At 46.2% G+C, this 22,228-nt stretch overlaps 2 protein-coding genes across 3 annotated transcripts in view; one reads left to right on the top strand and one right to left on the bottom strand.

Annotated features, from left to right (window-relative positions):
• Window positions 1-12,735, bottom strand: part of LOC135393910 (putative fatty acyl-CoA reductase CG5065) — a 54,025-nt gene extending 41,290 nt beyond the window's left edge. Inside the window, exon 1 of the mRNA XM_064624255.1 lies at window positions 12,369-12,735. Coding sequence (XP_064480325.1) covers window positions 12,369-12,455 — 87 coding nt within the window. The 5' untranslated portion in view covers window positions 12,456-12,735. The remainder of the gene's footprint in view (window positions 1-12,368) is intronic.
• The window catches only part of LOC135393917 (diuretic hormone class 2-like), an 88,928-nt gene that overhangs the window by 15,228 nt on the left and 51,472 nt on the right, over window positions 1-22,228 (top strand). The window contains exon 1 of one of the 2 annotated variants that reach the window (XM_064624268.1): window positions 20,344-20,444. The exons of the other annotated variant lie outside the window; for it this stretch is intronic. The gene's annotated coding sequence lies outside the window, so the exon portion shown is untranslated. Of the gene's footprint in view, window positions 1-20,343; window positions 20,445-22,228 lie in introns of those variants that run through there. 2 annotated transcript variants of the gene reach the window in all.

The following is a 22,228-nucleotide window of genomic DNA, read 5'->3' as shown; positions in this document are numbered from 1 at the left end:
AATTAAATTACGGTGTAGAAGTTGTGGCTTAAGCACTGATAATTAATTAACTTACGTTGAAACACATTAATTGCGCTATATATATACGTCATGTACGCCCTTATTCTTGCTCTCGGACGAGTGTATAGTGCCGATATACGATAGCTGAAAGAAATGGCTCTTACAATATGACGACTAGAAACCTGGCCTCAATTAAAAATAAATAAATAAATAAATAAAAACCGAACTAAGGCTGCAAAAGTGACGCAGAAAGGTTCTCACCGTAACCTCGTCCGCTTCACAAATAAGTAAGAGCTGCTGGCATTGCGGAAATGGATTTACGAGTAACGTAAGGAATCTGGAAATTGCGCGAAAAAACTTCCAAAATAATTCCGAGTGTATTACAAATCACTCTCAGAAGCAACTAAATTACAGTTAAAAGTCTCTAATTACAATGAACGTATAATAGCTACAGTAATTCCGTTCCTTGTAGTTAATTACTGTACAGACCTGGGAACAAGTCAAGTGAAAAGCACGAGAAATTCTATGTCACCCTGGACTTGGATGTGGGATAATCTTGCTCTCAGAAAAACGAGCCAAGTCTGCATACTGATGTAAATGGGCTCTATACGAATGCCTGTTAAGACCGCACAGACGCGGTTGTTTATGTAAACATCGCGCACCACTCATGGATAGAGTGTTCCAAGAGGGTCGGCAAACTAGAGATGAGCGCTTTTATTAAATAAGGGGCTAAGCCGACCACGCGTTCCCGCTCTTTCTGGCAACGGTGCCGGTGGAGATATGCCAGCCATTCGTTAACGGCTCTTTGCGGCATAATTTGAGCACAAGGCGTTTTCAAGGTAGTACATGCGCGTGGTTCCTCGCATCCATCAAAATGAAGTGAAGTCAGTGAAGGTTGAAAGTCCCGTGTGTGTCTCCTGTCGTTGTTCATTTCTGCCGGACTGCTGCGAAAAAAGAGCTATCAAGGTGTCTTGGTGAATGCTTCAAACTGTTAAATTATGCGGTTCCTCTTAGCGTTTCATAATTAGAACTACACTCTAAGAAAAAAGGAGTACTTTTACTCCTTTTGGGGAGTAATTGCATTGCCACAAAAAATAGTCCCTTTCGGGAGTAAATGCACGGGAGTAAATGAATGTCACAGAGTGAAGACCGCATTTCACGCGCTGTTGTAAGAGCCCCAGGTACATAATTGGTGCGCATGCATGAAAATACGTTGAAGCAAACCGTCAACCGTGATATATCGAGTGATATAAAATCTTGCGCCATACTAGGGCACAATTTGCGAAGAAAGGTGCGCTAACGGTTTCTTACTCTGTGTGGCTGGAAAATTGCTACTTGGTCTGAGTTATACAGCCTTATGTCGTTCAAATTGACCAAGGGCACATATTTCCGTAGACTGTTGCATTCAGGAGACCATTCGCGAAGTTTAGTGACACTTTGCAGTCCTGGGGAGTAAATGTCGGGACTAAATGTTGGGTTAGGGGACTAAAATGGGGAGTAATTGCACACTAGGGGAGTAGAAGATGCAATTACTCCCCGTTTTACTCCTTTTTTTCTTAGAGTGTAGGTGGTTTGATATGAAACTTTTTTTTCGGTTTATTTAAGCTTTCTGACGTGTCTCGTCCTCGCAAGAGCCTCGTCCACGACGAGTATCGGTCTCGTGTATCGAGTATCGTTCGTGTATCGTGTATCGAGTATCGTTCTCGTCTCGGCAACTTCTCGGCGCCACCATCTTCACACCTCCTCAAGTACACGGAAATACTACCTGGTATATACAAAACAACGTTCCTTCCGTAATAAATCCCATGTCAAGAACAACCAAAAACGCCTTTTTTTTTTACAATAAAAAAAATATAGAAGAAGACACCAGTAAGTGAAACTACAGAAAAAAGCACTTTCATGCTCCCGACAACGGCCAAAAGAGAAAAGCCGCAATGGGATGCATATTTGAATGGGGTTCTGACTCGCGACAGTGTCCCACTGATATTACGCAAAAGGAGGCCACTACAGAGGCATGTCCGAGGGTGCTCCATCTGGTATTCTCATGCATTCCCAAGAAGCGTGAAACGACCACAATGTTTTCTACTATTCATGAGCGGGTTTCTTATCCTGGTTGTTGCCACAGATGTTGTTCCAACCAGTATAGCGTTTTGCGTCGGTCTCCAAGGACGTCTTGCAATCTTTGCAATCAGTACCTCTCAGTATAAATATTCCGCAGAAAATTGTTTGACCGGTCGCATCCGAATCTGAAAATAGTATAACAACCTGTTTTGTTACGACCTCCTCAGGGTGTGACGTCCAACGTCGTGTGCCGTTTACAGATATCTTATCACGGGATAAACCACCTTCAAGAGCGCAAAATAAATCGACGGACCGACCGCTGTGAGGCAGTGAAGTAATGTCCACTACCAGGTGGTTGACGTCAACAGCGATACACTCCCATCCCCCCCATACACGAGATGCGCAAAGATATCACGACTTCATGTGTTGATGCAGCGGGAGCAATCCAACGTGAACTTTATAGTAGTGTGTCCTGCTAACCGTAAACAGGTTGCATATATAGCTATGGGTGTGCTGTTATATCCGCGTGATGCCCTCGTTTCCGGATAGAAATTTGACGTTTTGAAGTCCGCGCGGAATGCAGATAAAACACCGTGCCTCTTCGACGCTCGCCGATATCCGCATTTTAGCCGCAAATACTCATTAGTGTCTTTGTCGATGTCAAACAACGGTTTGTACGCTGGAAAGTGAAAATGTTTGTACCAGTAACATTTTTGTCAACATTTTTTTTCCTATAAATAATCTCATCCGCGCTGACTCCTAGATATAACAGCGTAATGGCAACGTGTACGTGACTTACAGCGCCGATTACTCAGAGGGTCGAGAACACAAATGGTTTACTGCACAGCAGCAGGATATCAGGAGCGCACTGTACCGCTTCCTTGTCATCACTGTGCTCCACTGGAATTCTCGCTCTATCCATATCCTCTATCCATTGCGCTCAGGTCTACAGAGCGTGCCCGAAGGTCTCGATCCTCAGGTGATGACGGCATTACTACAGGAACAGCACGGCGATTGTTGTCAGTTCCAAAAGTGGGAATGGCAGAGGAAATTCAGTCAAGTGCGAAACGCATATACGGTGGTCGCCGTTGGTCAGCACATCCACCGTGCCAAGAGATCCACCCTGTAACGGTGTGTAAGCGTCGGAACATCCATCGAACCAACACGCCCTGCTGAACCAATAATTCCGCGTGCTCGACGCATCGTACCATGTCAAAAGGTCCACCGTGTTAAAGGAGCAGTGGAAGCCTCCAGCCTAGCTACGCTGATGCTACGTCATACTGATCTGATTACGTCACACCAGGAGATCGACCAGCTCTCGTGGCATAGTGGTTAGGATGATCGCTTTCCACGCCGAGACTGGGAGGTGACACGGGTTCGGATCCTGTCACCGACTGTGCTGTCTGAGGTTTTCCCTGGGGTTTCCGAAGACTTTCCTGACGCCGCTCATAGCCACAGTTGCTTCGCGGCGCTAACACGAGAAAAAAAAAAAGAACAGGAGATCGGGACGAGTCCCTCACCGCTCATCGCTGGTTAGCGATGCAGTTCTTGTAAATGAGATTGCGCAATGACTAAACGCCCTCATTGAAAACATTTTGCATGGTGCCTAGTGTGTAGGTGCCCGCTATTTAATGCAAGGACGACAGACAGGCGTGGTAACTTCACCAATCATCCCTGCGGTTACTGTGGCACAGGGGCACCCCAATGAAAGGCTACAGTGAGATGTTCGCGTGTTTTCTGAGGTGAGTAGTTTTGAGGGACTACTCGAATCTCAGAGCAAGAAGGACTGCGCACCCCCCCCCCTATCGTGTAGCACTATCATCTTTCTCCTCCTCCTTTCGCCTTCCCCTTTCCTTCTTCCCCATGGTACACAGACCCGCCTCCCCTGACCAGGCCGATCGCACCTTCCTCGAACACCACCCCTGGTTTCTCCTCCAGGGAGTTTGAAACCGTGTAGACTCCAGTGACTTATTCTAACGCTGATAACAAATTATGCCGCTCAGGCTACAAAAATCGCGAACTGTTGCTTCGAGAACGAAGCATCCCGAGTTCAGCAGTCATTGGGCTAAAACATCCGGCGCAGGCAAGACGATAGTGCTCCCATTCGGAAGCCATCGATGGGCTAACTTTATGGTAATGCAACCGAGCGGCGATGCACACCGCGATGAGCCCTACTCCCATTACAAATAGATTCCAAGGCCGAGCGAAGAAGGTAGTCTTGATAGCAGAATATGTTAGACCCAGTTACTATACAATTACCAAGGGATTCGGTGGCGTTCACTACTGCCTTTTTCCCTCTCTCTCTCTCTGGCGACAGCAACCATGACTAATGAGGCGGAAGAAGGAAGTTTGAGAGAAGTCGATGGGAAAGTATAGAGAGATAATTGTAGAGCCGTAAATTATCTAGCTAAAGGGTATCGCTCAAAACATTTACATCCCTATACCAGGGAATCATCGCTCGTAGTCATAACACACGCTATGCGTGAGGTGTCAAAATTGTCTGGAGCGTGCAGTGACGTTGACGATGACATTTATGTAGTGGATATACTATGGAGACGTATAATGAAATAGTTGCCTCCCGTAGTCCTTATTGCACGGATGTGGCTCAGCCTTTCTGTGAAGCAAAGAAATAAATAAATGAAAGAACACAAAAATGTGCTCTATATCTAACCAATAAGTAAAAGCTCCTGTAGGTGATTTTTCAGTCGTAACATGAATAGATTCTGAGAAGCAATGGCGTGAGGGAAGACAGCATCCTCTGTCCGTTGTTTTGTTCGTGTCCTCTATCCTTGTCCGTCGTTTATAGCTTTCCTCACGTAATTTCGTCTTCAGACATGAACCACCTGGCCATATCAGCACTTCTGTACCGCTTGAATAGATTCCTATATTGCGCTTCACCAGGCTTGGTTTATTGTTCCGGGTTTCTCCTCAAAGAATAAACAGCTGCTTCGCATTGACGATAGATGTCCTCAGAACGGACCTGAGGAACAGGCAGCACGGCCCGCACTCTCCTTGGTGGAACTGCACTACAGTTTCAGTATCGTACTGATTGCAGAGTAGGTATCACGAACGCCGCGTAAGGTTTTTGTGTGTCTGGAGACCTACGTAAAACAAACAGCTGAAACAAAGTTACATTACGAACGAACCTACACTGTAAACTGAAAAACACCCTTATGGGTGTAAATAGCTTGACCTATAACTCACACCGCTTTTTACACCGTATGGTCTGGAACACCCTTTTAAGAGGGTGTATTCTCTGTAAAACACCCTTTGAAAGGGTGCTTTTCCTTAGAAATGCCTTCTTTTACACCCTTTAAACACCCTTTGAGGAGGGTGTAAGATTGTTAAACACCCTCCTAAAAGGGTGCAAAAGAAGGCATTTCCATGGAAAAGCACCCTTTCAAAGGGTGTTTTACACAGAACACACCCTCTTAAAAGGGTGTTCCAGACCATACGGTGTAAAAAGCGGTGTGAGTTATAGGACAAGTCATTTACACCCATAAGGGTATTTTTCAGTTTATAGTGTACGTAGCTTCTTAGATACAGTTTTGTGCTATACGACGTCCGAATAAATTCTTCTTCCGCAACAGACACGATTTTTGCCAGCAACCATGGCTCCAACGGCCTAACAAATATACCTCCCTGTTGGCCAGTATCGCTTGTGCAGGGAGCGACGCGCGAACAAGATCGTTCAAAGGATAGCATCATTCACGCATTAATCAGTTAGAATCACGGATGATCAGCTACTGGACATCAGTCGGACTTGACTCACTCGTTTGCATGGCTGGCGGCAGAGCCTCCACAACAGGAAGTCAGCTAGGTCAGGGCTGCCGAACAAAGGACTAACCTCCCTTCTGGCGCGGATTATTAGTCACAGGACCTTAGTCGCGGTCATCTTATCTTTCTATCCCTTCCGCTCACGTGAACTGAAATGGAGATATATCGCTCGTAGCACGTGGTTTGTTGCAAAGAAAAGCTATCCATCTATGCAAACTAGTCCACAAGATAATCCAGTGCGCAGTCAGATTAATTTTTGATCGCATTTTTTTATCCTTTACACAATTTTTATTATAAAAAAGCGATGAGAGCAGCCTTGATGCCATTTGCGGTTGAGTGATACGGACAGGCAGACATCCTCATGAAGAGAGTGTGTAACTATACAAGATGACGAATTACTTAAAATTCATTAATTTTTCGTAATAGAATTTCCGGCAAAAGCGGGATAGTAGAATGGGAGACAAACATCGTTGAAAGCCGTTCTATCTCGTAAATTCATCTTTTTAAAATCCACAAAACAACGGGCGCTGTGAAATATTCATCGCTGAAATTCGTTATCCAAATGAGACAGAAACCAACACAGCGCGCCTGAGGAGCGCATCAATTTCGCCGACGGATGCGTATCTGGGCCGGAACGCGGTTGGTGTGGCCAATAGGTCAGTACCTAGGGCTCAATCTTGATCTGCACATAGCGATCGTTATAGCTATTTTTCAAAATTTGCGCGCTGATTCGGTCACGCGCATTGGCCGTCGACCGGGGAGCACGAGCGCTTAGCAAGCGTTACGGGATAGCGCTAAGTTCAAAATCTAGCCCCTACTCCAATCATCTCCGTCGCTACAAGTCACGTGGCCCTCTGACGTGGAATGGGCGTTGTCTTCCCTGCGCTCCTGGTCGTCGCGGTTTCGGTTTCGGCTCATTTGCGTATCAAAGTTCGGGGTGGGTTATTTCAAGGCACGCGCACGTTTCAGGATTTTCAAAACGTGTAATGGCTTTCAACGAGGACTCTCTCACATTCTGCTATCTCGCTTTTGTCCGAAACCCACTAATTAGGGAGTTAATTAATGCATTTTGGATAATTAGTCATTTCGTAGTTACATACTTTCGTCGAGAGGATGTCCGCCTGGCCGTGTAACTCAAGTGGGAAGGCGACATATATGCTGCTCTCATAGCTCTTTTTTAATTAAAAATCTGTAAAAATTAAAAAAAAAGTTGTGTATATCGGCCTTGGTGGTAAGCAGTCGTCCATTAATTGTGCACGCATTCTCACGCTCGGTTTTATGCAGCTGCCAAGCCTGCAAGCATTTCGAACACTGTTTGCCATATGGAAACGACGTCAGAATGACGTCACCACATTTGATGGTCTACTATTTTGGGATAATTGCACGCTGGATATCAGGTAGAAATTCTGCCAAACACGCAGAAGCATGCCCACTGCAAGGACTATCGCTGACGGCCCACAGATAGAACGATAAGTCCGCATTTGCTCGGAGTCTCTAACAGCAACAAGAAAATTAGAGTCGATCCATCATTCCTTTTCGTTTGTGAATGGCCCTCCTAGGAACTCGTAAGCTGCAAGACTGTGGAAAATCAAGGGCGTGACATCTCGAGTGTGATCGAAATCCCCGTTGCAAAATAAATTATACAAAAAAAAGAGAAATTTTATCTGGCTATAACATGCACAGTCGCGCTCGGGAAGCTGCCAACATCGAACTTAAACTATCCTGGACATGCAAATGCAAACTCCGAAATTGGACTAATCTAATAATAAACTAACCAACGTGCTGTTCCGTCGTGTCCGCCCTGCTAAGCCTAACGACCGCTAAAATGTGGTTTTCGTTCGCTATAACGACTTCGACAGACATAGAAAACCCGCGAATTTGAGTGGTTAAATAGTGATGTGTTTTTAAACGCAGCATATCATCTTAAGAAGCAATATAATCTAGCATTCTCGTTGATTTTCCTTGTTTCGAGAACGTGAATTTCGTGATCGGAGATTTCACAACCGGGAATATCGAGGCCCTCCCCAACCGTGCCATCTCGTCCTCTGTCTTCGGAGTTTCGCGAGTCACCATGAGGAAAAAAACCCTTCCCCAGACCCCTCGCTTGCCTGATGCTGACGCTTCTAATCCTTTCGATTTATCATCGTGGGTGAAATAAACAAGGACAAGGTAAGCGCGCGCAAGTCGTATACGGGTAGATTGTTTCGCCACTTTTCAGCGCGAAAGATGTACGAGACCAAAACAGAGGTTAACCGTACATTATACGCGAGAACGGAAGAAGATTCACCCTGGAACCCCCCCAGACATGACAGCACTTATGATGCCACGTTTATCTCGGTACACGGACCCACTCATAGATCGAAAATGTTGACCTCCATCCTAGTAATCCTCGTATTATAGTCGCCTGAAGCTTTCATTCTGCTGACCTATAAGGTCAACCCAATGCCCGACTTGGAAGAGATCTTCACAAGTCTGAATCATTGAACACACTGCAGTGTGTTCACAAAGATAGTGTCGATGTGACGAGGTGGTTTTATAATCTGTGGTCATTTTATATTAGGAAATGTTGTATCTATCAACTAACTAATGAAAGCATTAATTAAAAGCGAATGTTATTCCGGAAGTGCCCTTGAGAGAACCGTCAACTCTGGACTGCATCTTACAGGGACGCTCGTGCCAAGGCTTTGATTAGGTGAGGAGCAATATTATGGGAATTTGACGGGGAGGAATATTGGAGGGCCAATACAAATGCTGGAATGTTCATATACACAATTTCTAAAAGTCACTGACTCGATGGCAATAGTTGGGGGGAGACTGAAACAAGCGAAGGTTGAAAAGGAAGAAAAAAATCAAAACAAATTAAAATATGTATTGAAAGAACAATGCAGTTTAGCCTTTTAACCCAATGCCATCAAAGCAGGACGTATATTTTGCATATTACTAGAGTGTATATGTCATGTGCGAGCTCGCTGTCAATACGTGTATACGCCAACCACGTGATGGGGAAGTCAGTTAAGTTGAACAACTTTAATGAGTCGAGCGTAAATCATTAGAGGTACTGACAGCGACACCGTATGCCCGGAACATCCATAAGTTCACGGGGTAGATCTCGTATTTGCATTTCGATTCCGATAGACGAAAATATGGATTTCCGGATAAGGAAGCCATCATATCGTGTGTGCTCGTTAATAACGTGGCAACGCGTGCGCTCATGTAAACACGCTTGGTTGATTGCCATCTCGATCATGCTCACAGATAGCATTATGTAATCATTTCATTATTTTTGCACGTCTACGTACACCCCTACACTTCGAGTCCCCCATTGGTTGGCTGTAGTACTACATTCACGCGGCCGACACTCACGGTTACCCTTGTAAGTTATCTGTTACCATGATCAATACTCGCACGATGCTATCTCATAACTTTGCTGACAAGAATCAGTGTACAGTATGCACACGACGCAGGAGGCCGTCGTCAAATTGAAGACTCCGTGTTCGTCAGCGTGGTGAAGGGAAGATTCCGATCTAGATAACCCGTGGGCAAGCGTCGGTTTCAGTAATTATGTCCAATCGTTATTCCATCAGTATCGTGACCTTGGTGTTCCATATCGGCATGATATCAAGGGAGGAAAAAAATCATACGAGAAAAAGGGCGATTACGTAGTGGAAGGTTTTGTTTCGTCGTTCTCTCCTGGCTGGCAAGGTAAGGAAGAGAGAAAGAGAAAAAAGATCCATTTTGGGGATTTGTGAAGGATAGTGCGACACGTGGTATTGTCTGTGAGGAGGTGTGCAAAAACTCCTCCAGCGGGAGCCTCGAACACTCCACCCGATATGATCAGAAGGTTAAAGCAATTACTTCAGCTCGTCATCTGGCAAACGAGAAATACTGAATGTATTTTTCTTTCTTCTTCTTACGTCTACAGCTCCAATAAAGTTCAGTATACCTTGCGTGAAGAACTGAATATGTAATGAATGACTGCTTCACGTACGGCTTAGGTTCTAAGGTTACGGAAAGACAGCTTTACAGGAATGGGATGATGTAGGGGAAAGGTGTGGTCAGCCTGCTCTGGAGTGGCGGCTCGGTGCACCAAGGGGAAGGTGAAAGTGGCATAGGAGAGGAAGGGGTGTGCTGACCGTCGCGAAGTTACCCCATCTCTACAGGAGTATGAAGCCAGTTTTAGCTCGGGGACATGTATTTCCGACAGTAGGTTACCAATAGCATCAACGTACATAGACATAGGGCTCAGAAACCTCAAATAAAAGGATATAAGAACAGTGTATGTCTGTCAACAGAAGCGCTGCTACACATGCCCACGCACTAAACTTATCAATACGAATGTCAGGAACGTTGCTGGCGTGCTCGTAAACCTATAGGTGCAAACATTTGAGTGACAAAACCACTTATGTGACAAGCAACTTATGTGCGTGTTAAGTTAGGTAACCGAGAACATAAGCGACTAATACAGGAGACGTAGTTGTTCCTTACATTGGAATGCCAGTCTTTTCCTTGCCCCCCCCCCCTTTTTTTTTTTTTGAAATCCGAAATTCTTGCGGTTGTTCAACTTGTCGTTCTCGATAAACCGTCGGAAAAGTGAATCATACTGTGTATTCACACGAGAGACATTCCCCGCAGAAGCGGAAGACGCAAAAAACGTCATAGCTTTCTGAGTGCGAGCGCTCACCGTCCAATGTTCACGTACACTGCTAACTGAGGGGAATATTCTGCGACACAGCCACGAGATATTCTGTAGCAGACGACAGGAAAGACGCTGACGGTGTCGTCTGCTAAGTGCGCAGCACGCCACTCCCGATATACCGCGCCGTGTGAATGCTCAACGTAACACGGGACGGAACTTCGTCTCTGTGAGCAGTGTTTTCGCTTTTTCTTCCACTAGAATCTTCCGTGAAGATGTCGCTCGTGTGAACACACAGCTAATAGCAGCAAAGAGACTATTTGTCCTCCGCTTATGATCCCCCCCCCCCCCCTGCAGGAGTCAAAGACCAGCTCTTGTGGAGCTCGGATAAGTTTTTGAATACCGCGGTTATTCACTGCCCCCAGTTCCGAGCGGAAATATAAATATTATTGGTTCTCGTCCCAGTGTCACAGCAGTGGCTCGTTTCATATGCCTTTCGTTTCACCCGAAAATTCCCCGGTGACATATCAAACAGAGATCATAGCGCCCGATTTCTCCCCGAATTCTCGTATGGAAATAGCATCCGATTTTCCCCTCCCGAATTTGAAAAATCATAAACGAAGAACCCTACTTGTTCGTCCCTAGCTTCGAGCGTAGTTCGACTCTACCAAATTGGTGGCGCTGTCGAACACTATGACGTCATTTGTTTACAGACAGGGAGAGCGACTGGACAGCACAGTAACCGCCTACATTCAAATCATGCTGACGATGTCAATACAGGTTGTCCCATTTCATTTACTTTGTGGGAATTGACGGGCACGACGACTAATGTGCAGAGTCCGATTATGGTGCAATCTCAAATTGGAAAGTTGAGAGTCGTACAAGAAGCGACCATGACGTAATGCTTATGTAACCCTCATGTGCACTTTCTGGATGGCTTAATAATGAAGCCACATAGTTGCGCATGATGAGGAAAACGATCGAAACCAATATTACACGGAGAAAAATGTCAGTGGTCGCGTCTGGCTCAGTACAGAGTGGCCTTCCTGTTGCCATTGTTTATAGTGCTAGAAAAAACACCACTATATCTTTACAGAAATAATGTATATATATATCTGTCTATAGTATCTATCTATAGTATCTGTTTCTCTGCGTGCAGCCATAGAAGCCATGTTAATCTGTAAGTTTGAATTTCAAACACGTCTAGTATCATTTATTTGTTTCTTTAATGGCTTTTTTTCCTGCATATATATCTATCTATATATAGCAGCGGGTAATTAAATAACGTCCCATGAACACCCTTGTATCACTTCCTCGATACATGGTTGTACACGGTTCACCGCGTTGAATGAGTCCTTAAGAAATAAGTATACCCATTATTTGAAATTATCCGAAACCCACATAGTGACCAGAGAGAGACCTTCAACAAGATGACTTCTACGCACCGCAATTACAAAACCAGCAATATAGATCCGCAGTATATGTTATAGCTCCTGGTGGAAACGGTAGCAATGTGGGACAGGTAAACATTGCTTTCAGCACTGTGTGTCAGAGATTTCCGGCACACGTTAACGAACCCCAGGTGAGTCGGTATTCTCCCCCAGACACAGCTGTACGCCAGAAATTTCACTAAACCGCTTTACCGATGATTACTCTGGGCTAATAACATATATACAAAACAACTCTTCGCGCACAATTCAAACCACTGTATATAAGGCACATCGACAGGGCAGCAGGAAATCCGCGAGGAACATCCATAAAATTTGTACGCAGTGTTTTAAGAGGCGACACCTGCCTCACGGGGTGATTTGAAGTGCGTTTCTTTTTCGAACAGCTTGCCGGTACGAGCGGTACCCTTTTTCCGGCGGGTACACTGTATAGCAGGAGGGCGACATACCTTTCCAACGAAGCCTGTGACTCCGGTGATGAGAATATTCCTCCGACTGTAGAATGCCTTCATGCCATTGTCGTCGCCGTTATCCATTTCGTGGGTTTGCCCGTTGTGTGGGAACCCAGCTGACGATTTGGCCGCGCCGTGGAGCCACTAAGGACGAAGAACTCCCGTGACAGTGGCAATGAACGATCGCCCCCCGTGGGGGGCAGTCGCCCGTCTGCCCATCGGGAGGGCCGTCACGTTGCGGCTGAAGACGGGCTCGGAGATTTTCACCTCACACTCGGAACTCAGGACGTGGACACTTGGGCAGACACACCAACGCCAGGCAAAGAGGAAGACAATGGAACAGCCGCCAAAATCTCTCGCTTCTTTTTCTTCGCGGCCAGGGATCCGAAACCAATATGTAACGCGCTAATATATAAATCTACAGGGTGGGTGCTCTAAAAGGTCACTCACATTTTCGTGCATGACGTGGTACTTCCTTGACCGATACCTCGTTGACGGAAAGGCTTCCGCTGCCTCAGAGTGAAGAATGTATGCCAGAGGAACCTACGGAAAAAATTGTGGTTACCGAGCACTGTGTAACGAAATCAGTACGACCACGCAAACTTCCGTCTCAATCCATCGGTATAGCGCATAGGAAATACACGATGACGAAAGTTTGCGTAGCCGTATTAATTTTTTTTTACGCCGTGCATGGCAACCACAATTTTTTCGTTCGTTTCTCTGGCACACATTATTTACTGTGTGGTAGCGGAAGCCTGTCTCAAGTAGACATAGCGTCACGCACGAAAATGTGACTGACCTTTTAGAGCACCCACCCTGTATACTTGTGAATCAGGCATGGACGTTATGTAAGTGTGGAAGCTTTGTCCGTGGATTCGGCCCTGAGGAGGACCTGCACGAAGATGTCCCTGGGGTTTGTTTGAAAACTAGAGAGAGCGGAGCCGTACAGCATCTAGTGCGATTTACCAACGAGCACCAGATACTTACCATATACGGTACGAATAATCGTAAATGAGAGTATTGTGAGTAGTATATGCACTAGGAAAAAGTACTCGAAAGGGACGATATTCTTAACAGACCTAAAGTACAGTTTTCATCTTTCTCCTACTCACATACGTGGACATCGCAAGATCGTGGGTCCTGGACAGGTACCAGAATACAGGTATATGTGCCGACATTATGTCTAGAGCATCGGTGGAAAACACGAGGGAGACATTCGGGCGTCCATGAGCGTAGAAGTGAAACCAACCCGTGGCGCTCTGTTGTCCCTGCACTGAAGGCCACACCAGCTGCACCGCTAGCAAGCTCTTCTGGTGCGCCGCCATACCCGTATAGCCCTCCCTTGATTCACCGCCCCTGTTGAGGCAATGTAGTATATCACGAGATGCCCATTTATTTGCATATACTGCAACCTCACTAGAGGTTATTGCAGGAGTGCATAAAAAAAAAACGATCTACAGGCAGTTCGCGAACAGTGCCGTCCAAAGTGTTCCAGACGGTGACACAACACGGAAAAAAAACTATACTTGAAGCAGTCTACACGATATGAAAACTGAGCACTTCTGAGAGAGGACGTTCCGGCATAAGAAAGGTATTTATCAAAAGAAATCTTCAGTTTGTTGTTAATGATTGCGTGAAAAGTCCTGAGAGAGAGGGCGCGGCGCCTGGCTTTAAGTGGACCAAGACCAAGATCGTGAAGCGCTACTAGGCGAGAACAAAGGGTCGTACCTCGCCAAGATAAATCTGACTGCCTTACTCTGGACCTGCTCGAGCTTTTCTATATCAGAATTGCGGCAAGGGTTCCAGGCTTCGCAAGCATACTCCATAACTGGACGTACCAGAGTTTTGTACGCAAGCAACTTAGTCTCGACAGTTGAAAATTTCAGAGGATGTAGTATATCACGAGATGCCCATGAAATCCAAAAGAGCGTGGTTTTTTTTGTGTGTGTGTGTTCCTTCTTGTGCCGCGATAAAAAGGACTGAACAACACGGAGGATACTCTGGTACTGCCTCGTGACATGGCAGTGCTGCGTACTCTTGCCGGCAGATAAATCGGATACGGCGCTTTATTGGAGGCGCGGATGTTTCGGGAAACGAAATAATCTGGTACACGTAGGTGCTTGAACAACGGACAACTGTAGTGTGACATGCTTTTCAGCACCAAGCAAATGGGGTACATAGAATCGACAATTCCCCGCAAAGTGGCGTTCTCTGTGTATGCAGATGATGCTGCCCTTTGGACAGTCGGAAAATCAGGACTAGCCATTCAGCACCTCTTGCAGCTGGCTTTGAGTAACATCCACAAGTACATCACGCAACTTGAGATGGACCTTTCGCCCGAAAAGTGCGTCGAGATCCAGGTCACACGGAGGTTTATGACAAATTTCTCTGTGTGAGTCGGTGCCAAGAAGCTTGAGCCTGTACGTTTCCTTGGTGTGGTCATGGGCATGATCTACGCTGGACAAAGCGCAGCTTGCAGTCTAGACAGCCTTGGTGCGGGCGACTGTGCTTTACAGCCTTCCGATCCTGCGCAGGAGTTCCACAACATCGTTAAATACCCCTCGGAGCTTGCTTGCTCGTAGCGTTCGTTGCTGCTTAGGAATTCCAAGAATGGCTGAAACAGGCGGGTTCTGGCTGAAGCCGGAGAACTACCGATTGAAGTTCTACGTGAAAGGGAAACAGCTCGGCACTTCCCTCGTTTGCATGCAGACAACCGCCGTCACTCGTTGCTCAGGAAAATTCCATACCCCATCGAAAGTGGCTTAAATCGAGTGGAGCAGTTGACACGCGTGAGCCTCGCTTGGCTTCGTAGCTAAGGTCTCTAGTTGGTCTCTCCCGGCCCCGCGCATGCTCGTGAATCTTCCGGATCATCGGGAAAGAAGTGGCCAAGTTCCCCCCCAAGTCCTTCGAGCCAATTTTTATGCTCCGGTTGAAGAGAAATTTTCCACTTCTGCTGCAGCAGTAAATACGGATGGAGCTTCCGGAGATGGCAAGTGTGCATCGGCCTTTGTAACGCCATCGGAAGGCGTGCAAGGACGACGCCTTTCGCATCCAACATCATCAACAGCTACAGAATTCCATGCCGCTCAATTTTTTTCTGCAGCACATATATAGTTGCGTCTAGCCCGCGAGAATGGACGGTATTCACCGACTCAAAATCTGCACTGCAAGCTATCGAGAACACAGGTATACGAAGCTCGGCCGCACCTCTCGTGACGGACGTGTTAACGGCTTATTAGCGTGTGTACGAAGCAGGACACAGGCTAGTTCCCCAGTGGGCTCCAGCCCGTTGTAGTGTCGCCCGGAACGAACGGGCTTACAGAGCCACAGAAGCGCAGCTCTCTCATCCACAGGAGACGTATGAGTATAGCACTACTGAGAGGGGACAGTCGTTCTTCGACGTCCATAGTGTCACCCCCGACTTCCCGCCTATGGACGACTGCCATTCTTCCCCCATCTATGCTTGCAAGAGTTGATCGCCAAAGCCCGCTTTCCGGATGGCACGAAACACCTCTCGTCAAGACGCTGCACTAGTTCATCGGATTGCGATTTATGGCTCAGAGGCGTTACCGTTGGCGACATCAAGTTGACTCTCCTTGCCGTCACAGCGGTGATCTGGAAGATCTAGAACACATCCTTCTCCATTGCCCACACTATAGCAACCTTTCAGAACCACACTTCCACTGTCTCTGAGTCAGCTGGACTTTCGCCTTCTCACAATGTCAAAATTGCTTGCTCCATGGCCAAATTCAGCTCACAAACGCTCTGCCCTAAAAAACTAAACTGCCCTAAAAAACTTTTTGGACACCGTAGCACTTGGGTCCTCACTATGAGGCGACTGCGTAACTATCCACTGTTAATAGTAAATCCTCATAAACCTACGCTTAAAAATACATCTTCAAAAAGTGAGGTGAAACCTTGTCTTATGCCCGCACCGCCCAAAGCATGGTGAACTGCAAGCAATGGGGGGGAGGGGGGGGATATGTTTATTATATATAAAAAAATAAGAGGGAAATACTGTAAAGCAGTAGACAAGCACGATATGCCGGTGATGTGACTAGAGACTTTGTTGAACCATACCACCGACAACTCGCTATAAATATTTTTAGTTTGCCATGAAAGATGCGGCGTAGTGGAGCGGTGCGACGCCTGGTGTCAAGCAACCCCCTGTACAGCGGGCAACACTGAAAATTGGTATTACACACTATTACATCGGCACTTCGTTATTTTAGTAACCATATTATTAGTTTTCTTGTTTACCTATGCATTCTGAAACCCCTGTTGACAGTGTTTTTTGCCCTACTTCTCTGCCGCGCCTGCGCGCTCCTTCTGTTCGCGGCCCCTTTCGAACGAACAAACTCTCTCTGTGAACCTCGGTGAACAAACAAGTCCCGACGCTGTCTGGCTTCTTGAACGTCTGACACATTTTTTTTTTTTTTTCAACGGCTGAGCATTTCATTTCAGTTCGCTTATCGGTATAGGGTTCCGGGTTTTCGGAGTTTATTTCTGGGCGTTACCGGAGGATGTTTTTCGGAGTTTTTTGAAGTGTATGATTTACAGCTCAGTTAATATCCGAAATTCGGAGAGAACTTGACGACTCACGCACGATTGTGCAGTGAAAACGCAGTAGTCACATTTATTGCTTCACCACTAAAAAGACACGAGCTTAAAATACATTTCGTACGACACACTCCCAGGTGTTCCACAATTCCAAATGCACCCTTTCGGTGTGTAGTGCTCACTGTTATGCGGCAGTACTTACATACGACAACCTCTGCGTCGCGATCGCGGGACGATGTGAACTCCTCGAAATCGGGGTACTCCTCGACGTAGTCGGAGGGCAGCTTTCGCTCGCGTCCCATCTTGTCGTCAGCACTGCAACTAGTTGCCATTTCAAAAAGAGCACTCCGTATGACCTCGGTTCGATGCTTTTTTTAGTGCTTAGGTCACGTGTAGGACAAGGAGATCAGGAAGCAGACGGGTGAGAAAAATCCTCAAGTGAATCCTCAACTGAAGGCGGTGAATCCTCAAGTGTTCGGATACCACTATACCATTATTACCAATATACCACCACGGATACCATTATTATGTTGCGGTAGGGCCGGTATCCGAGGTCAGAAGAAACCCAGGACACAAAAGGAGGCTAAGAACAATCACCCGGTTATCAGGGAAAACACATATGCCAAGCGGCGTTTTTCGGATTACACCGAGTTGCTTAAGATTTTACCGGAGTACGATTTTCGGATTTTTTTCGGATAAATCCGAAAACCCAGAACCCTACTTATCAGTTTATCCTCAGATGCGGATCGTTGTGTGGATTGCAGGGGCGGATTTTATGGTAGATTGTGGTGGATTGTTATGTCGGGCCCAGTGTTATACGCATGCAATGTAGTTGCCGCCGTATGTGTCAGGAGTACGGATTCATTTTGAATACCTAGTACAGTGTTGCCCGTAATCTTTCATTGTAATTTTCTAATTAATTGTACCGTCGGTTGGAATGAAACTTGCGCAGTTTTTGTCCTAGTGACTTGGACTATCGAATAGCCACACTAAATGACATTTGATCGGTGCTGCTTTACAGTACCTTTAAACTAACCTCGCAAGACCAAACTGGCCTAAACTAACCCATACTAACCGATGCTAACCTAGCCTAACCTAACATAACCTGATCTAACCCAACGCAGAATGAATCAATCTGCATGCCTCCGTGCTATAGATGATGGGGGAGATTTTAAAACCGTTTATTTTTAATGGTGGATTCGTAAGCGGTAATCTTTAAGTGGGTATTTTAAGCAGTTTATTTTTTTGAGTTTTATTTGAGGTCTTATTCTTAAGCAGTTTATTCTTAATGGTGGATTTCGGGCACCTCCCACTCATTATTCCATTTCATCACATTACCGCCAGCAATGGGGTAGAATATCGGCCCTGGCGATGAAACTCCCCATTCACCGTCATTAAACTAAAGTTGCTCGTTTTTTAGACCAAGCATGTGGGTCTGCCGCGATTTTCTCCCGTGCGCAGAATCAGGTTCAGGTTCGCCTAACCCCTTTCGACGCAGGGCGGGCACCTTGAGGTGCACGCCATGGTGGGTACCCTTGAGGTGAAGGCATGGTCGCCCGCACCGCGGCGTTTCGGTTTCAATTGCACTAACGTGCCTCGAATTATAGGGGCTTTACATTGTACCACTCTATTGCGCGGAGTCACGTCCTGTATATGGTGTCCCCTAAATGCAAAGCTCCCACAATGCACGGGGAAAGACTGGCTTTGTTGGAATACGCAAAAGAACGATAAAATAGTGTAGATACAGGCTAGCTGGTGAACGAATTTGAAAATGAGGTGCCCGAACAATGGGCAGAAGACAGAGAAAACACAACGAGCGCTTCGTGTTGCGTTTTCTCTTTCTTCTACCTATTCCTCAAGCACCTTCATTATGGTATGCAAAACAAGTCATCGTACCTGCATGCGATCTACCGGGACACAACATTTATGTGTCTGTACCTGCTCAGGATCGAATTCTCGAAGAGATATGTGTGCGGAGAAGAAAACATCTAGAACAAAAGTTTATCAATTTGAATTCCGCCTGGGAAATTGCAACCGTGAAGAATGCCATAACGCTGTTCGTGACATCAATGTAGAAGGCTTCTTGAGAACACGACTACTCTCAACTCCTTTGTTTGTTTGTTTTTTGTTGTTTTTTTTTCTGTTATTCTTCGAGGCACGCGTGCATTTCATCAAATCTTGCATCCATTTTCTGAAGGCGACCCAAAGAACACATGACGTCGATGCAACCATTAGGAGCGTAGGCGTGGGAGGGCAATGCTCTTCTGCCGATGACAGCGCCCCCTCGACGTGCAATTGTGCTAAAATATGGACACTCTGTCACAATCTAAAGAAGAAAAAAATTGGCGCTGATGATGGCACGCGGATCCCCTTATTGGCAGATGTCCATTTTATTCGCGTGTGTATAAATTCAGTGCACGGGCACATATGCTGAAGAGGAAATAATATGCTGTCCAGTTGAAGCGCGTAGGAAAGAGCTCTGCACCTAGGAATGGTGCACTGCGAGTGCAGGTGATACTTTGGTGGCAGGTCTGGTTTTGCAGCCGGTAGTGATGCCCAGAGCAGCGTAAGTTACACAGAAAGCGTAATTGAAGTTACTTCAGGCTGTGCGCTCAAGAAGTAACCAGGTATCGCGACATTTCGCGCAAAATGATTAAAAACGAGGTTTTTCATATACCACAAGTTCGTAAGGTACGTAACGTACTAGATTGCAGAAATGTTTATGTGGACAAAGAATCTCACACGTAGAAAATACCCGAAGAAAAGTGAGAAAGAAGATTATTGTTATAATAAGTTAGTGGTTCCACGGCATTAGCTATTCAGAGCTTGTCTAGTGCCATATCTAGTAGCTAAAAACTCACGTCTAGTAGCCTAAAAAGAAAAAAGAAGGAAATTGACTGCATGTCACCATGCGCTAAGTATACGAGGATGTTATGTTACATTAGGTTGAATATCCTTGACTAGGTGTGATGGGTGTCCACATAAACAGTTAAAATCCTTGTGTACGTTTTAAATGCGTTACTTTATTTGCGTAAGGCCAGTAGCTACAAGAAAAATGTATCCTGACTCACGTCCTCTTTCTTCTCACTTCACCTTATCATTAGAACCATCCTTGTCCATGATCAAAAGAACAATGGAAGACCTGAAGGCAGCAGGAAAGCCTCAGCCTTTGGATAGAGGACGATGCTGGGAACATAAATTTACAACGGACACGTTTAAACCACTAAGCAGCAGAAAGTAACTGTCCCTCGAGTACGAATTACATGCAAATATGATAAAGGAACAAACACAGATTTGTCGCTCGGACAATGGGTTTCAAACTGACGGAGGTCCCTGTGGAGTGTGCTGCTTAGCTTAGTTATCACACGGAAGATAACGACGCTCCGCAGTCAGATTCACTTTTTGTGCCACGAATGTTCTATGTAGTGTTGGATATGCAAACACCGTAGGTGATTACCCCGCCATCAATTCAAACTACTATATACGGTCGACTCTCAAAACAGAGCAAGTCGGGTAAGCCACTCGTGTGCTTCTTTGCTAGTACTCCGTTCGAAGGTTCACCCTGAGGTTCTCTAATGTTTGAAAAGCGGAAAGTGCTTCACGTTGCAAATGGTGAAAGACCTCCCTCATACACACGCACGCTTCACCCGTCAAGACTGAGGGCAAACCCCAAGGACAACTCGCGCTGAGCCCGCTGTACGCATGGCTCACGGGGTCTTCCTGCTATCAAAGCGTGTCCAATGAGTATTTCGTGTGGAGTTATGTTATGATGAAAAATTGCATCACTGCACACACTGTGGGCTACACGCAAGGGGAAAGGATGCACTAGCAAAAAAGCGCACAGACAGAAAGAAGGTTGAAGGAAAGACAGACGATTTGGGGTATAGAGAAAATGACACCGCTGACGTCAACAAGCTTTCATTTTTTTGTGTGTGTGTTTGGTGACGTAATCGGATTACAATGTGCTTCCTCCAGTCGTTCCGCAAGGTGAGCGAGTACTGAATTTACTAAGGCACATCGCAAGACATTGCGTGCAGGCGGACTTAAGCTGCAGTGACAGTGAAGTTATAAAGTGTAGTGTTTCGCGCTGAAGCTTTCTCGATGTCATCCTAATGCAGCATAATTCGAGAAGAAACGCTTTCGAGAGAAGCTCGAAATTTGCGACGTGGGAGCCTTTTTAGTTCAAATTAATGGGTTTAGCAGCTAGTATAACTTGGAAAAGGGCGTATTGTGTCGATGCACGTTTCCTCAGAGTCGGCTGTGAAAAGCTCGTATGCTAATGCGACGCTCCCTCTGCGATTAAGGCTGTTCTTGCTCTTAGTTCCTTTGAGCACCATTCTTGACCTGTCAGTTGTTCAAGGGCACCGTTCTCAACGCATCGTAACGGTTCTTATTACTTGAAATAACCCGACAGTAGTGTGCATCATTCCAAACAACAACAACTTTATTTTGAGACGATGAATGGGGAGTTTCATCGCCAGGGGCGATAGTCTACCCCATTACTGGTGGGGATGCGGGGAATGAAATAATGAGCCCCATCACAATAAGGATCGAAGTCCTATGGTGTCCGAAAAGGTCAAAAGAGCTTCGAGGGCAAGGCGTTGGTGGGCTGAATTTGGCCAGGGACCAAGCAATTTTGAGAGAGAGAAAGAGAGAGGGGAGAGCATCCGATAGCACGCCTTCTATGGGACATGTGCAATTCCTCTCACACCCCTGGCTGTTCTTCAACTTCGTCTGTCATGTCCCCCCTCACGTCAGGTGACAGCCTTTCTCAGCGATCCAAGTCCAAACACCGAGCTAACCTATAAGTTGGCAATAACCCTCTTCATTCTGGTTTAGACCTCTAGACCGGACCCTCAAATTTCAGCCTTCCTTCTATATCGTTTACGTTTATCTTATCTAAAATCTATCTAAAACGTTTACGCAAAATCTTTCGGGCTAGAAAGCCCCCCCACCAGCGGCATGGCCGACCGGGTTAAGGCGTCCGGCTCTTTGGTGGTAGCCAAGGTCATGTTGAACACTGAGAGGTGGTGGGTTCGAATCCTACCACCGACTGTGCTGTCTGAGGTTTTCCCTGGGTTTTCCCAAGACTTTCCAGACGAATGTCGGCACAGTTCCCCCTGAAGTCGGCCCAGGACGCATACTAACTCCCCCTGTTCCCCCACTCCTTCCTGCTGTCCTCTCTCCATCTGTCCACATCTGTACGCCGTTCATAGACAGAGTTGCTTCGCGCGCTAATACGGAATCTGAAAAGAAAGCGCCCACGCCATACTGTTTTTTTAACCGTCCCTTCCCGA

This window comes from Ornithodoros turicata, chromosome 5 (genome assembly GCF_037126465.1).
Source record: "Ornithodoros turicata isolate Travis chromosome 5, ASM3712646v1, whole genome shotgun sequence".
In the NCBI taxonomy this organism is placed as follows: Eukaryota; Metazoa; Arthropoda; class Arachnida; order Ixodida; family Argasidae; genus Ornithodoros; species Ornithodoros turicata.
Note: the sequence above shows the minus strand (reverse complement) of the source record. Positions and strands in the feature narration are given on the sequence as shown.